This window comes from Symsagittifera roscoffensis, chromosome 3 (genome assembly GCF_963678635.1).
Source record: "Symsagittifera roscoffensis chromosome 3, txSymRosc1.1, whole genome shotgun sequence".
In the NCBI taxonomy this organism is placed as follows: domain Eukaryota; kingdom Metazoa; phylum Xenacoelomorpha; order Acoela; family Convolutidae; genus Symsagittifera; species Symsagittifera roscoffensis.
The window spans coordinates 2422329-2438252 of record NC_087064.1 but is presented as its reverse complement, the minus strand read 5'-3'; the positions used below and the strand labels follow the sequence as shown (position 1 = coordinate 2438252).

Here is a 15924-nt window from a genome sequence, read left to right as displayed (position 1 = left end):
TTTCGCTATATATCATAATCGACGACAATTCACTACACAATCGGCGTAAAGTAAATAATAACCGATAAGTGAGAAAACAAATTCATAAAACAAACTATTTACTACTTGTGTACTTTTCAAAAAAAATTTTAACCATAAACTAAGTTCCGGAGTACACTTAATTGAAATTTTCAAAATTTTTATTTTTTTGGTAAAAATTGCTACTCTTTATTCGCTTTTGTTGACATTTGGAGATATTTAGATCGGTTTTTGTTGATATTTTTGAATGATAACTGGAGCTAGAAAACAAGTCAACTGTAATAAGAGTCTGTCTTTGGATAGTTTTCAAGTCAAGGCATATACTTTCGTTGTCATTATTTTAAGCTGTCGCGGGTGTTGATATTATCATTAGCCTCACGTGATTTGTGTCACGTGACTTGTGTCTGTCACTTGGTTTCGGTCACGTGATCGGCGTGTTTTTCAGCACTGACAAACAGTCCTTGACTGCGTGGTAGATGACAGACTTGATCTGCAGTTTGTCCTCGTGATTCGCATGTCTATCCGAGAGGTTCCGGAACTCGTCTGTCGTCTGCAGACAATACTTCACTCTCTCGGGCGACACGAAGTCGACTGCGGCTTTAATGCACGAATTCAGATTGCGAACCTGAAACAAAAACGGAAATTGAAGCCATTCCCAGAAAAATTGTCAGGACAAAAAAAACGTTTTGTATGTATATTAATTTTATTTTCGCTTGCCTTTATTATGAGTTTAAATGCACCATTCAGAATATTTTTTATTTCATTAAAAACATTAAAAAAGCATCGCTTAAACATCAAAAAAAGCGACACATTTTGTCGGCTTAAAACCCTAGGACATCACTGTTCGAACCCCTGATTCATGTTCGCAACTGCTACTGATTCGATGATCTTGTAGTTCGATTTAACGTTTGAAGTCTACCGGGATTCGAACCTGCGATGTTCTGTTCCAAACCTAGAATTCTATTGTTCATTTATACCTGGTGTGGCGCACCAGCGGGAATGAATACTGCGTCGTGTTGGAACTGGACCAGAGTGTATGGTTCCACCCCCTCCTCCCGTTTTAGTCTGCCGAGTCTTTCTGGACCCAGGAAGATGTCCTGGTCGTGAATGGGGTCATCGTCACATCTGTACGCCTTATGCTGCAACTCAGCTTCGTTCCTAAAAACAAAAATTATTATTTAAAATAGTTTTCTCTTCGTTTTTTATATAGGCAGACACTTTATTCAGATTTGTTTTTTCTATTCTTTTACTCAATTTCAATATTTCAAGATTAAATTTCACTTTTTTAAAACTCATTTTTAGAATTTTTTTTTTCATTTTCAAATAAAGTACTAGAAAAATAGATAATTTGCAAATAAAGTGCTAAAACAAACATTTCTCCTATGTAGCAGTTATAAAAGCTGACGTCTTTTTATTAGTTTTAATATCTCCCAAAACTAGCCTGAGAAATTTGCGCAGTCTCTCGTTATCGTCCGTATTGAAAATATTCCAGACAGCGCCCACTTTTTCTCCATTTTTCATTCGGCTAAGCGCCTCTTCGCCCCCATAGGCAGCCACTTCTTTCATGAGGAGTGTGTTCTCCTCTGTGCATGTGGTCTGGTCGCAGTCTCGGTTGGCCGAGCAGGCGTACATCAGAATGTTGCATGCATCTGACATGTCTACGTGTAGATTCGTCGAACCGAGAGAAGGCTCATTCGGAGACCCTGGAATCAATTCTACGCTAACAAGTTGCTTTCGAATTATCGTATCGTTATCTTTTTTGAATTAATTTGTTGTCAATTTTATTGAAAAAAACTTCAAGTTATCTATATATCATTTGAACAAGCAGCGACCTTTTCATCAAATAAACTGAGGTTTATATATTAATATGGCAAAGTCAAATCATTCGGTTGTTTTTTGTCAAAATTTGTTCCTCCATAATGACGTGGTTCAAAATTGATTGAAATCTTGAGCAAACTTAGTTTAATCAAAAATTTAATAGGATTTTTGAGATTTATCCGATTGCTCCCAAAACTTCATTATTTATTTTATTTTTAAATTTTTTGGTTGTTTTTTTTCTCACCGTATGCTATGAACATCTTGGGTCCCATGTCAGGTGCACAACATAATGAGGGCAGACTGGAGGCCAGATTAAGAGCTCCGCCCACTCCCCCACCCGTCGACCCATTGGAACTACTCTGGTAGCCCCCCGCTCGCATGGTGTAATCGGGAAGCGGAATAATGTCCATGAGCAGCTGATGACTGAAAGAGAAACTAAATGTCACACAATTTTGCAAAAACTTCAAAACGAAAACCAGCAATCAGATTAGTAATCATTCAATTTATTAGATAAATCAAAGTTATCAGATACAAAACAGTGAATTAAAAAAATTCTGCCGTTTTCATTTTATTTAAAGGTACTGTATTATATCATCATCAACATGCAGAAAAAAAAATAATGTATGCAGGGGTGGTTCTAGGATTTTCTCCAGGGCGGGGGGCCAGATTTTCAAAAAAATTACAAATCCGCTGGTGAATGTAAGTCTTAACCGCGAAGAGCTCAACAGTGAAAAGCTTAAACCTTTCCTTCGACAATAAATCAATGGTCTGAATAAACTGATAGACCTAAATTATGATGTTATTTCTCAAGTTGAAATCTGTGATTTCTATTAGCAGGAAACAACTAATCTCTCTTCATGCAAACAGAAGTGGCATCGTCACACAAGTGTTAGTGGCGATGAATCTTTCTTGAAATCATAGGTTCACCAGTTAGGGTTCTCCCCCCCCCCCCCCACTTGCGATCGAATTTTTATAAAATGGTTGTTCACTTTGTTCAATATTTATAGAAACTGACATGCGGGTGCTGATTTATTAAGCCATGACAAACATATTTGGTCTTGCTTTTAAAACCCCACGATAAAAATAATGATCGTACGAGGCGGAGGGCGGGGGGGGGGGTGGCGAGGGAATTAAACTTAAATAACTAATTTTTGGGCTAGTTATGAAGGCCTGTGACTGCTCAACTAAAAACCAGCCAGTTTTTAAAATGGAAGTTTGAAACAGCGGCTACCTTTCTTTAGGCATGATTTCTGCAAAGTCGTTTCCGGGTGGCCAGTCCTTCAGTTTCAGCACCGTCTGCACCTCACACCCGTTGGACAGCTGGCCGAAGTGTTGTCGTCTGGCCGAGTAGTCGACGAAGCCCTGGAGGAACTTCTCCATCGACATCATCGGGTGCACTCTACCCGTTCTGCAGTCCACGAGATCCACTTTCCAACTTCCGAACGACTTGGAGAAGAACTCGGGGGTGAAGAAGTTCTGCAGTTGCGCTTTGTCGGCCCCGCAACTTCTCACTATCACGGGCTAAATGGAATCAGTCGATTTTTCAAAATGAGTTGGATGAGAAACATTCATCAATCTATCGAACTGAGCAGAGTTTGATTTTAAAAAACTTGCAATAACTAGTCCAAAAAATTCTTCAAACTGGCAAGATCAAAATGAAAATCATCTTCAAACTGGCAAGATCAAAATTAAAATCATCTTACTCTGTTCAATCTCCACTCGACTGAAAACTGGGCATTTTCGATGTGACCAATCTGACTAGCCTCGAACTGCATCAACGAGCTGTTATTCCCATTCCCCCCAACATTCCTACATTTATCACGCAATGCGATTACGTAATCCGACTGCACTTTCTGAGTTGTCGATGGCTGCTCACAAGCTTTCAATTTGTTCCCGGGTTCTTTCAACCCCAACTCCCAATTTCTCGGAACTTTTGTCTCCATTACCGTTGAAAGTTTGAGTAACTTGAGATAATCTTCGCGTGAAATCTTCGCATCGACTATAGGGTTGTTCATGCTTGATTCGACTAACTTATCGATGAACGAGTTCAGTGACCGCCTTCGTTTTAAGTTCGCTTCAAACTCGAATTCGGTTCCTTTATTCAGAACTTCGTTCAATTTTTCTGGAGATCTCGAATCATTTTCTGTTTTGATAGCTCCATTTGTGATTTTTGATTCCATTGATTCCATATTTTGATGCTCGTTTTTACTTTGATCGCGATATTCGACATTAAGTTGAAAATCCATTTCTTCTGATTTCGGGTCAATAACTATATTCTCAGATTTATTTTCACCAGACGATGAAATTTTGCCGTTTGTTTCCAACAGACAACCCTTGATAACGTCTTCTCGGCTACTTTCATTGTCGGAAACTAGGGATGCGGCTTCGTTTATTGTTGTCGGCGTAATTGTGTCAGTTGATGACGATTCACGAGAGCATCGTGGAGCGACTGGTGGGGATGGGGATGATGTTGAGGTCACACCACAGATAGGTGAGGGGACCTTTGAGGAGCAGACTGATTGGAATGCGAGTCCGCAGTTCTTCCGGTCAATGAGACAGTTCAGAGTCGGGAACTGGTCATTGTCCACGTTTTGAAGTAGCTGATAAACAAAAAAAATTGCCTCAAGAACATTAAATCTGGATAGTTTTTGAGTAAAAATGATCATCAAACCAAAATAGTTTGTAAGCCTACGGACGCCAAAAAGCCAAAAATTAATCTTGTTATTTAACATAAGAACAAATTTTCACTGTTGTTATGCAGTTTTTTCGTAATTATTGGCTTCAAAATATAGCAGTTTATATACATAGCAGTTTGTTGAACATCCACTCAAAAATAAGGGTTTAAATTGAAGCAAATAAAATCCTGAGAGTCTTTGTTAATTTGAGAGCAATGTAATTTTCCGAGCTTATCCGAAATTTTACAGAGGCGAAGCGGAGCCTCGCAACACCTGCGATGCAAAAAATTCTGGAAATAAGATTTTGAAAATTTTACTAAACATTTCTGAAAATAAGTTGAAATTACTTGACAGCCTTTAAAAGAATTGAAAATGATTTAGCAAGCGTCAAAAAATTTTTGGTCAAAACCTGTTTGAGAAGAAAACAAAACTGTTGTCATAAAAAGCTTCATTAAGATTTTAAAAATTTTAGGACCCATCCAATCTGTAACACAAAATCGCATGCGAAAATATTTGCCCTCAAAATTATGCAATAAAAGTTGACTGAGCCGATACAACATAAATTGAAACTGTTTAAATATTTAGAAAAAGAAACGAAAAAAAAAATAGAAAAAAAACTCAATATCGGACCTGGTAAATTTACAAATTACTGAAGTTTCAGTTGTAGTAGAAAAACTGTTTACAATGGAACAAAACGCATGCTCTAGAAAGTACGCCAAGAAAAACCGTCAGTCAAAAAATAGCATTTAAAAAAAACGGAAAAAGAACCGACGGAAACCAGGACGAAAACTACGAACCCGAAAAAAATTGATAAATTTTTTGAAAAAATTACAGCCTTAAACGGGCTTTACCTAATTACTACTTCAAACTATAGTAGTTTTATTTGAATTTTCAAAAAATTGAGCATGTCCAGAAGATGAGGGAGTCCAGGAGATATGAATTGAGTCCTGTGAACAAAGTTGTTTAAGAGAAAAAAGTCTTGTACCCGATTGCAAAAGCCTTACAATAAATGATGTAATGATATAAACTATTGGACAAACTAAAACCGCCAGATGTTAGTTTGTCTCTTATTTCAACTTTTAGCCAATCATGTTTTAAACATATATGTTTTGAAATTGCACGAATTAATGATATCAAGGTACTGCATTATGTATCATGTACCTGGCACTGGTGGTAGATGGTCCACCCTCACTTGGAAGATATACATATACATGCAATCATGACGTCATACCTGGCACTGGTGGTAGATGGTCCACCCTGACTTGGAAGATATACATATACATGCAATCATGACGTCATACCTGGCACTGGTGGTAGATGGTCCACCCTGACTTGGAAGATATACATATACATGCAATCATGACGTCATACCTGGCACTGGTGGTAGATGGTCCACCCTGACTTGGAAGATATACATATACATGCAATCATGACGTAATACCTGGCACTGGTGGTAGATGGTCCACCCTGACTTGGAAGAAATACATATACATGCAATCATGACGTCATACCTGGCACTGGTGGTAGATGGTCCACCCTGACTTGGAAGATATACATATACATGCAATCATGACGTCATACCTGGCACTGGTGGTAGATGGTCCACCCTGACTTGGAAGATATACATATACATGCAATCATGACGTCATACCTGGCACTGGTGGTAGATGGTCCACCCTCACTTGGAAGATATACATATACATGCAATCATGACGTCATACCTGGCACTGGTGGTAGATGGTCCACCCTCACTTGGAAGATATACATATACATGCAATCATGACGTCATACTTGGCACTGGTGGTAGATGGACCACCCTCACTTGGAAGATATACATATACATGCAATCATGACGTCATACCTGGCCCTGGTGGTAGATGGACCACCCTGACTTGGAACATATACATATACATGCAATCATGACGTCATACCTGGCACTGGTGGTAGATGGTCCACCCTCACTTGGAAGATATACATATACATGCAATCATGACGTCATACCTGGCACTGGTGGTAGATGGTCCACCCTCACTTGGAAGATATACATATACATGCAATCATGACGTCATACCTGGCACTGGTGGTAGATGGTCCACCCTCACTTGGAAGATATACATATACATGCAATCATGACGTCATACCTGGCACTGGTGGTAGATGGACCACCCTCACTTGGAAGATATACATATACATGCAATCATGACGTCATACCTGGCCCTGGTGGTAGATGGACCACCCTGACTTGGAACATATACATATACATGCAATCATGACGTCATACCTGGCACTGGTGGTAGATGGTCCACCCTCACTTGGAAGATATACATATACATGCAATCATGACGTCATACCTGGCCCTGGTGGTAGATGGACCACCCTGACTTGGAACATATACATATACATGCAATCATGACGTCATACCTGGCACTGGTGGTAGATGGTCCACCCTCACTATGAAGATATACATATACATGCAATCATGACGTCATACCTGGCACTGGTGGTAGATGGTCCACCCTCACTTGGAAGATATACATATACATGCAATCATGACGTCATACCTGGCACTGGTGGTAGATGATCCACCCTCACTTGGAAGATATACATATACATGCAATCATGACGTCATACCTGGCACTGGTGGTAGATGGTCCACCCTCACTTGGAAGATATACATATACATGCAATCATGACGTCATACCTGGCACTGGTGGTAGATGGTCCACCCTCACTTGGAAGATATACATATACATGCAATCATGACGTCATACCTGGCCCTGGTGGTAGATGGACCACCCTGACTTGGAAGATATACATATACATGCAATCATGACGTCATACCTGGCACTGGTGGTAGATGGTCCACCCTCACTTGGAAGATATACATATACATGCAATCATGACGTCATACCTGGCACTGGTGGTAGATGGTCCACCCTCACTTGGAAGATATACATATACATGCAATCATGACGTCATACCTGGCCCTGGTGGTAGATGGACCACCCTGACTTGGAAGATATACATATACATGCAATCATGACGTCATACCTGGCACTGGTGGTAGATGGTCCACCCTCACTTGGAACATATACATATACATGCAATCATGACGTCATACCTGGCACTGGTGGTAGATGGTCCACCCTCACTTGGAAGATATACATATACATGCAATCATGACGTCATACCTGGCACTGGTGGTAGATGGTCCACCCTCACTTGGAAGATATACATATACATGCAATCATGACGTCATACCTGGCACTGGTGGTAGATGGTCCACCCTCACTTGGAAGATATACATATACATGCAATCATGACGTCATACCTGGCCCTGGTGGTAGATGGACCACCCTGACTTGGAAGATATACATATACATGCAATCATGACGTCATACCTGGCACTGGTGGTAGATGGTCCACCCTCACTTGGAACATATACATATACATGCAATCATGACGTCATACCTGGCACTGGTGGTAGATGGTCCACCCTCACTTGGAAGATATACATATACATGCAATCATGACGTCATACCTGGCACTGGTGGTAGATGGTCCACCCTCACTTGGAAGATATACATATACATGCAATCATGACGTCATACCTGGCACTGGTGGTAGATGGTCCACCCTGACTTGGAAGATATACATATACATGCAATCATGACGTCATACCTGGCACTGGTGGTAGATGGTCCACCCTCACTTGGAAGATATACATATACATGCAATCATGACGTCATACCTGGCACTGGTGGTAGATGGTCCACCCTCACTTGGAAGATATACATATACATGCAATCATGACGTCATACCTGGCACTGGTGGTAGATGGTCCACCCTGACTTGGAAGATATACATATACATGCAATCATGACGTCATACCTGGCACTGGTGGTAGATGGTCCACCCTGACTTGGAAGATATACATATACATGCAATCATGACGTCATACCTGGCACTGGTGGTAGATGGTCCACCCTGACTTGGAAGATATACATATACATGCAATCATGACGTCATACCTGGCACTGGTGGTAGATGGTCCACCCTCACTTGGAAGATATACATATACATGCAATCATGACGTCATACCTGGCCCTGGTGGTAGATGGACCACCCTGACTTGGAAGATATACATATACATGCAATCATGACGTCATACCTGGCACTGGTGGTAGATGGTCCACCCTCACTTGGAAGATATACATATACATGCAATCATGACGTCATACCTGGCACTGGTGGTAGATGGTCCACCCTCACTTGGAAGATATACATATACATGCAATCATGACGTCATACCTGGCACTGGTGGTAGATGGACCACCCTCACTTGGAAGATATACATATACATGCAATCATGACGTCATACCTGGCCCTGGTGGTAGATGGACCACCCTCACTTGGAACATATACATATACATGCAATCATGACGTCATACCTGGCACTGGTGGTAGATGGTCCACCCTCACTTGGAAGATATACATATACATGCAATCATGACGTCATACCTGGCACTGGTGGTAGATGGTCCACCGTTTGCACTGCAGATGGAGATCAGAGAGAAGACTCTGCAGACACTTCGTGGGGATGAAGTGGGTCAACTTCAGACACTCCCTCCCATGGGGCACCTGTCGAGAAAAAAGAGAACAAATAAACAGGAAAGCTATTTTGCTACTTTGAGATCATTTTGATCTATGAGAAGCGGCGATAAATGGCCCATGAATCCCCATATGTTGACTAGTTTTGTAAAAGGACGCCGGCAATCTTTTTGAAGGTCGACTAGCGGGGGGGGGGGGGGCGAGGGTTGGTGAAAAACTCGAGGGGTCCATTTGTTCATACCTTGGTGCACTTGAGCCATACTCTTCCCTGTTTGTCCTGTTGGGTCTCTGCAGTGCCTAGGACTCCCAGTTCCAGTTTGGACTCCTGGTAGCAATCATAGCAGTCCAGACAGACGACGAAGCCACACTTGGGACAGAGCCAGTGTAGGTTGAAAAGAGAGGTGGAACAGACGTCACACAATTCACGACACCCGCCCATAAATCGCTTCCAGTATACTACAAAACAAACCTTCAAATTAAAGTAGCCATATTTAAGTAAAATTACTCTAGACAGACCCTCTGGTGATTTAAATAACAAAAACTTCCTTTCCAACTTTCTGCAAACATTAGCTTAAAAAACAAACAAAAATTTACATTGTAACCTTTTTGCAAATATGCCAAAAAAATTGACATGTGAGAAAAAAAACGAACATATTGATGTTTAAAATTTGTCATAGCATTATTTCTCTTTCTAGAACTAGATCGTTTAAGACATTTTTGAGCTAATTATTGTTTCCTTTTTTGTTTGCTGAGTAAAAGGTAGAAGCGGGTCGCGCATCATAGAAAACAGGTCGAATTTCTTCTTCAGGCCGACATTTTTTCCAGAGCTGGAGTTCCTTTGAACATAAAAAAGGAACTTTTAAACGAAATAAAAGCGCAACTCAATTTGCACTGACCTGGTTCTCGGTATGAATTGTGCACAAGTTGTTCTTGATGAATGATGGCGCACAAAAAGTTTGCAACTTGCTCGATTCTAAAAATAGCCTTGTCTGGTCTTGAAGCCACCTTCCGGTATTCTTGGAACTCCGAGTACTGGGAAACGCCCTGGGCGGCAAAATTCAAAGCTTCGAAGTTGGTTTCTAAAACCTTCCACATGAATAAATCTTCGTCTTTAGCGTCAACCTCGGCTTGAAGAAATCCCACGACTGAAGGGTACTTGTTTTTAGAGTTTTTCAACTTTCGGAAACACGAGAAACGACACGAAGTTTTCCCGGTGCTATTGCATCGCGCAGTGTTTTTCAGAGCCGACTGAGTGTTCGAGCCTGTGGTACTTGTACCGCGGGCACGACAATCGCGACACATCAAGTTCGGCTTCGGAGCTACCACGCAGCACGTGTCGGATTGGAGATAGGCGCCGACAACGTCTAAGGTTTTGCTGTAACCACTAGACGAATCAGGCTGAAACAAACTCAAACTCCTTTTTTGCCACAATACCCGGAAAAAAATGGAAGATAAAATTAAATTTTGGTTATATTTGGGCAGAATTATTTTCCCCCATGCATGTCGAGAGAAAAAGGAAAAATGTTAGAGAACTCATTACTTGAACTATTTTTGAAAAACCGAAAACGTGAGGAAATGCATGATAAATGCATGATCCACGTGCAAAGATCCGTTAAAAAAATTAGAAAAATGCATGATATATCTTAGTGGTTTGTAAGAAAAACACCCGATGCGAAGTTTTCCAACCCTAATTAGCCCAACAATTTTGGGTATTTCTGCTGTGCGCCATGCAGCCGACGTTCTTTTTTTGTGAAAAAAGCCAAATTAATCTATTTTAGATGTAAATTTCCACAAACGACTGACCGAGTTGCTCTGCTGAATGGGGACCCTCTGGTAAGCATTGAAAGGAGACGCTCCCCCTCCCCCTCCCCCCTGTGGTGTACCTTCTCTGGTGAATATCTCGCTCACAGCTATCGTCTCCCGACTGCCCCTCCGAGCCCCAGTTTTCGCCCCAATGATGTTCACACCATTAGTCACGTGCTGATGTGGGGTTGATACAGACACGAACCCATTTGACCCCTGGGGTTGACCTCCTCCAGAAAGTGATGAGTTGGTTTTCGGTTTCTTGATTTCATTCTAAACGCCACAAAAAATTAATCTTTTTTTTCTCTTCAAACAAAGTCTCCAAATTATTACAGGAGTATGCTCTACAAAGAGCTCAAAATTTGAATGACCTTGCATCCAATTGTCGTTCATCGAATCAAGCATCATAATTTAATAAGAGAGAAAATGAAGAAAAATCGGTATGAACTTTTTGAAATAATGTTTAAGACAAACAGGATCAGTTGAGTCAGAAATCTAGGTCGACAAAAATTTGTTCACAACCAATCATTTGATGACCTTTGAAACATAGCAGTACCATAAATTTGGAATGACTTTTGACTGAACAGATATCAGAACATGATTTTAAATTGAAAAAAAATTAGAAAGACACGTTGAAAACGTATAAACAAGCACAGATTGTTCCGACGACAATAGCAGAGTGTTCCGATTACTAGTAGCACAGAATGATCCGACCACAGCAGCAGGGGCGAAAATAAAAAAAATCCCCATTCTTCATGCGTTGCGAGAAAATTGACTATCAGTTTCAAATTAAACTACAATTGACTTGATTTAATAATATATGATCACAAACAATCGCCGAGCGGCAAAACACTCATTATCATAACAGTTTTTTTCGATACAGACATTTTTTGGAATGTAAATCTCAACTGAAATGAAAGGGCTTTTATAAGATGCATTACTCGACTTTGTTCAAGGTCTTTATATTTCGGCTCTTTTTCTTGCCCCCGCCCCCACTTAAAAAAATTTTACGAAAAAGTGATTGTTCACATTTTCCGATTGTTATGAAATTTGACACGCGGCTAATTTGGCCATGACAAACATATTTGGTCTTCATATTTAAACTTGTAAAACCACTCGTTACACCATAAAATTGATGCTCGCGCAATGTGGGGGGAAGAGAAAAGGAGCTCATTTTTTGTAGTACCTGGTTCTTTGATAAACAAGAATTCCCACCCTCGTTCTTATTTTTTCCCTAACTAGGGGTGGTCAGAACAAAAAGCTGCGTCCAGTTTAATATTAGGATCCACTTATCTGATTAGTTCAATATTCTTGATAAACTGTGTTAAGCAACAGGAACCCGCTCAAATAACGCTACTTTGTGGCTAATATGATTCAAAGGTAAAGGTAAGTTTTTAACTATTACACTACACTCGCTGAAGCGCGCAAGTGTAAATAACAAATCGAAAAATGATTGGGTCAAAGTTTGCAAAAATTGAGTCCCACTATCTAATTATTCCTATCGATAGGTGGGATGGGATATGAAAATGCCGGAAAGTAGATTAATTATGATCCTAAAAAACTGACCGTTGAATTTTCATTGTTCACGAATCCCTGATTGCTGTTCACGTCGGGTGCAGTTTCCTGTCTCTGATATTGCACCGCCCAATTCTTCTTGAAATTCACGTGTTTCGACACTCCATTCACACCCCCAGTCCCATTCGGTTGGGGGGACGAACCTTGTCTTTGCACATTTACACTTCCGTTCTGCAAAATAGCCGACACTTTGTCCCCGTTGTCAGAAGCGAGAGCCGAGATCAAGGTGTTCTCATTTCTCATAAGCGCCGGCGACTGGTATCCCGGATGAACGGAAGGCGAGCTGCTCCCACTTCGGGATGACTCGTCGTTAAAAATCTCCGAAGCGGTGACCGTTTCTCGAGCTCGATGCTTACGCTTTCTAACTTGTGATTTTGCATTTGCGATATTAGCTGGGCTACTTTTAAACAAACTATCTAAAACATTTATGCTTCCACTTTGCCGACCTGAATTTCCTGGAAACGAGTCTGGGTTTTCGTTGACCCTCGCATCATTTATAACCAAGTTATTGATTTTCTGGTTACTACCGTTGGTAATAACCGAATCCCTACGCGGGTTATGCAACTGGCCCATGATATTCTTTTGAATTATCGCGACTAAGGTGTCCTTCTCGTTTTTCGGCACCTCGGCTTCGGATTTCTGCAGCGATTCGTGTCGATTCGCTTCGTGATTGTTTGGCGATACAGTTACTGCGGGGACTAGTAGTCCTTGGTGCATCCGCGAGAACTTCTCAGACTCTAAGTTCGGGTCGGCATTAACAGATTCAATTCCACTCAAAACAGGATCGGAGGAACGTCGCATTTCACGAAGAGATCCATCCATATGCTGGACTCTTACTTCAGCTTTTGGATTAACTATTATAGTTGGCGCTTCGCTTAGGTTTTTAGAAGCCGTAGGGGTAATAACCGATCTTTTGTGAGACGTTAAGTCTAGCAAAATTGTATCTCGATTGTAATCGGCACCACTAGTCGGCGAAATATTGACAACGTTAAGTGTTGATGAACGACTAACTGTTGGACCGTGCTGGTGGCTATTCGCTGTCAGACTTTGCAACAGTAACGGGTTCTGTTGGGCTAAAAGCGCTAGAGCTGGGCTCGGATTTTTTAAGTTGGAGCTTGAAGAAGATACGTTCGCCCCAACAGGTGAGATGTTGCTTGGAGCTACATGATTGGCTGAGGACAATAAAGCAGGCATTGGAGGTATGTTAGCGTTATACGGCGAAGGATGAGCTGCATTAGACATGGCCTGTGCTTGTGCGGCCAAAATGTGAGGAAGCAAAAGTTGATTCAAATACTGAGTCTGCAAAGTAGTTGTCAATGCTTGAGTAGCATCGATAGAACCTCTAGGAGTCCCGGGCTGGACTCGTACTCCGTTCAAAGATCTAAGAAATGTTTCTTGTAGAACTGAGTTCATGGCGGCATTGCTCATTTCGCTATTGGCTTCTTCTGCAGCCCGAAGTAAAGAGTTCATTGCGAGGTCATTCGAAAGCTGAGCTACTTGCTGTTGGGAATTCATATAACTTGATGGAGTCTTACCAGGGTTTCCAAAGGATATAGTAGAAGCTCCAGCGCCTGGCGACAATTGGTTAATTTCGGTCGGCGATATCATTTGAAGGTTTCTTCTTACATTCGTTCCCAATGAGTTTAACTGTTCGTGCTCCAGAATGCGTCCGTTCTCTGATCTGCTCGGGCTTATTCCATTAGATGAGAAATGGGAGTTAAAATTTCTTGGACTTGATAGGGGTCCATAACTGGATACGGGCGACATGTGATTCGGAGGTCCGGTCAGTGACAGTCCAAGCGAGTGCTGTCTTTCCTGGGTAGCTGCAAATCGCCTAAGAAGCTCTTGTGTCTCTTTATTCAGAAACCCGGTTTCATCATAAGGACTCTGGCTCGGGTTTTCACCACCGGGTAAAGCGGCTGGCAAACGACTCAGGGCAATCAATTCCCGGTTAGATTGACGAATTTGCTCTTCCATTTCAAGTGAATCAATCTCCTCTAGATGTTAAAATTCAAAGCAATGCCTCTAATTGATAGTCCAACTTCAATGTAAGTGGGAATAAGGGCGCTGATTCTCTGATGGTTTAAATATTCAAGGTCATGTTGACAGCTGGCCTTCATTCAATTTTCATGTTCACTTCTTCGAAAACCAGAAATCAAGGTCAAATCTGCTAATATGTTGAAGAAAAGTTGGTTAGGCAAAGGCCGGTTGCGCAAAAGTCAATTGGTTCCAGAGGAATTTTTGACAACTCAAGGTCGTTCAAGCTGAAACACAAAAGTCCTTCAATCTTTCTTTAACAAGCAAAAACTTTATCTTTCTATCAGACAATTTCAAGAACAACTTCATCATTTTAGAAACTGCAGATTTTGTAACAATAACCCTATAGCATCTAGTAAGGAAAATCACATGGACAATGAAAAACTACATCGAAAATTCAACGGTTGAGCACATATGATTATTGAACCTTCTAAACACATCTCTTAAAGAAAAACATTTTCACCCACGTCTGTAGTAAGAGAGGGAACCAATTAACCAGATTTGAAACTACTTCTACTGAAGGTCATATTACTGATGGATAAAACTCAGACAGGCTAAACTACTTAAATGCCGATAAATTTTACTATTCTAATAAAACCGAGTTTTGGATTGCATTGAAATTTGCAGAAAAACTATGTTTCGTTTGTTTGTTTCCTATGGCTCAGATTTGACAAGAAAATAAATTTAGTTGAAGTCTATCTGATGAAAACTAGTGGGAAGAAATTAATATTTGGGTAAATATAACTTGCTTTAAAATTTTTTTAAAACATTGTCCATCAACAATAGAAAACAAGGGTAGCCAGTAGCACAGAATGTTCTGACCATATTCTTATAAAAATCATAGATTTTGTCTCTCTTTTTTTTGCAAACTAGTATCGCTGTTTTGTGCGTGTTGTAATAGAAGGACCTGACAAAGCTTAGAGCTTAGGCATAATTGACAATCATAGTAATACAGGCAAAATGGGCTTTAATCTTTTCAAAAGAAAAAACAAAAAGAAAGATCATTAAAAAAGAAGAAAAAAATCCAAATTTGCAGATATTTTTTGGAATTGTTGATTTTTTTTATGGTCAAGACCGCGCTGAAAAAACTTTTAAAAATACTTTCACTGAAGTAAAACTAAAAAATTCATGGCCTATCCTTCTATAAAATGTATGCTCGCTTGCTTTACTCGCGCGAAATTGAACTAAAACTAACAAACTTTAAACCAGTTTCTCTCAACATTGGGACAACATTTCGAAAATTATTTTAAAATGTTCAAATAAGGGCAAAATGGGCTTGATATGATATATCACTATTACCAATTCGATGATTGTTTATGGCAAGTTCTCTTGGTTGAAAAACGTAATAAGCTTACTCGCTCGCTTCTCTCGCTCAAAATTCGACGCA

The 15924-nt window shown here is 40.6% G+C and overlaps 1 protein-coding gene across 4 annotated transcripts in view; it reads right to left on the bottom strand.

Annotated features, from left to right (window-relative positions):
• Positions 1-126: 126 nt before the first annotated feature.
• Positions 127-15924, bottom strand: part of LOC134842990 (lysine-specific demethylase 3B-like) — a 49548-nt gene continuing 33750 nt past the window's right edge. For all 4 annotated transcript variants that reach the window (XM_063859565.1, XM_063859567.1, XM_063859568.1 and 1 more), the window contains exons 2-12: positions 12492-14764; positions 10926-11198; positions 10019-10520; positions 9364-9578; positions 9033-9152; positions 3540-4436; positions 3068-3357; positions 2081-2259; positions 1460-1721; positions 996-1176; positions 127-643 (exon numbers count right to left, since the gene is read on the bottom strand). In XM_063859565.1, the coding sequence (XP_063715635.1) occupies positions 440-643; positions 996-1176; positions 1460-1721; positions 2081-2259; positions 3068-3357; positions 3540-4436; positions 9033-9152; positions 9364-9578; positions 10019-10520; positions 10926-11198; positions 12492-14477 (5109 nt within the window). In that variant the 5' untranslated portion in view covers positions 14478-14764 and the 3' untranslated portion in view covers positions 127-439. The remainder of the gene's footprint in view (positions 644-995; positions 1177-1459; positions 1722-2080; positions 2260-3067; positions 3358-3539; positions 4437-9032; positions 9153-9363; positions 9579-10018; positions 10521-10925; positions 11199-12491; positions 14765-15924) is intronic.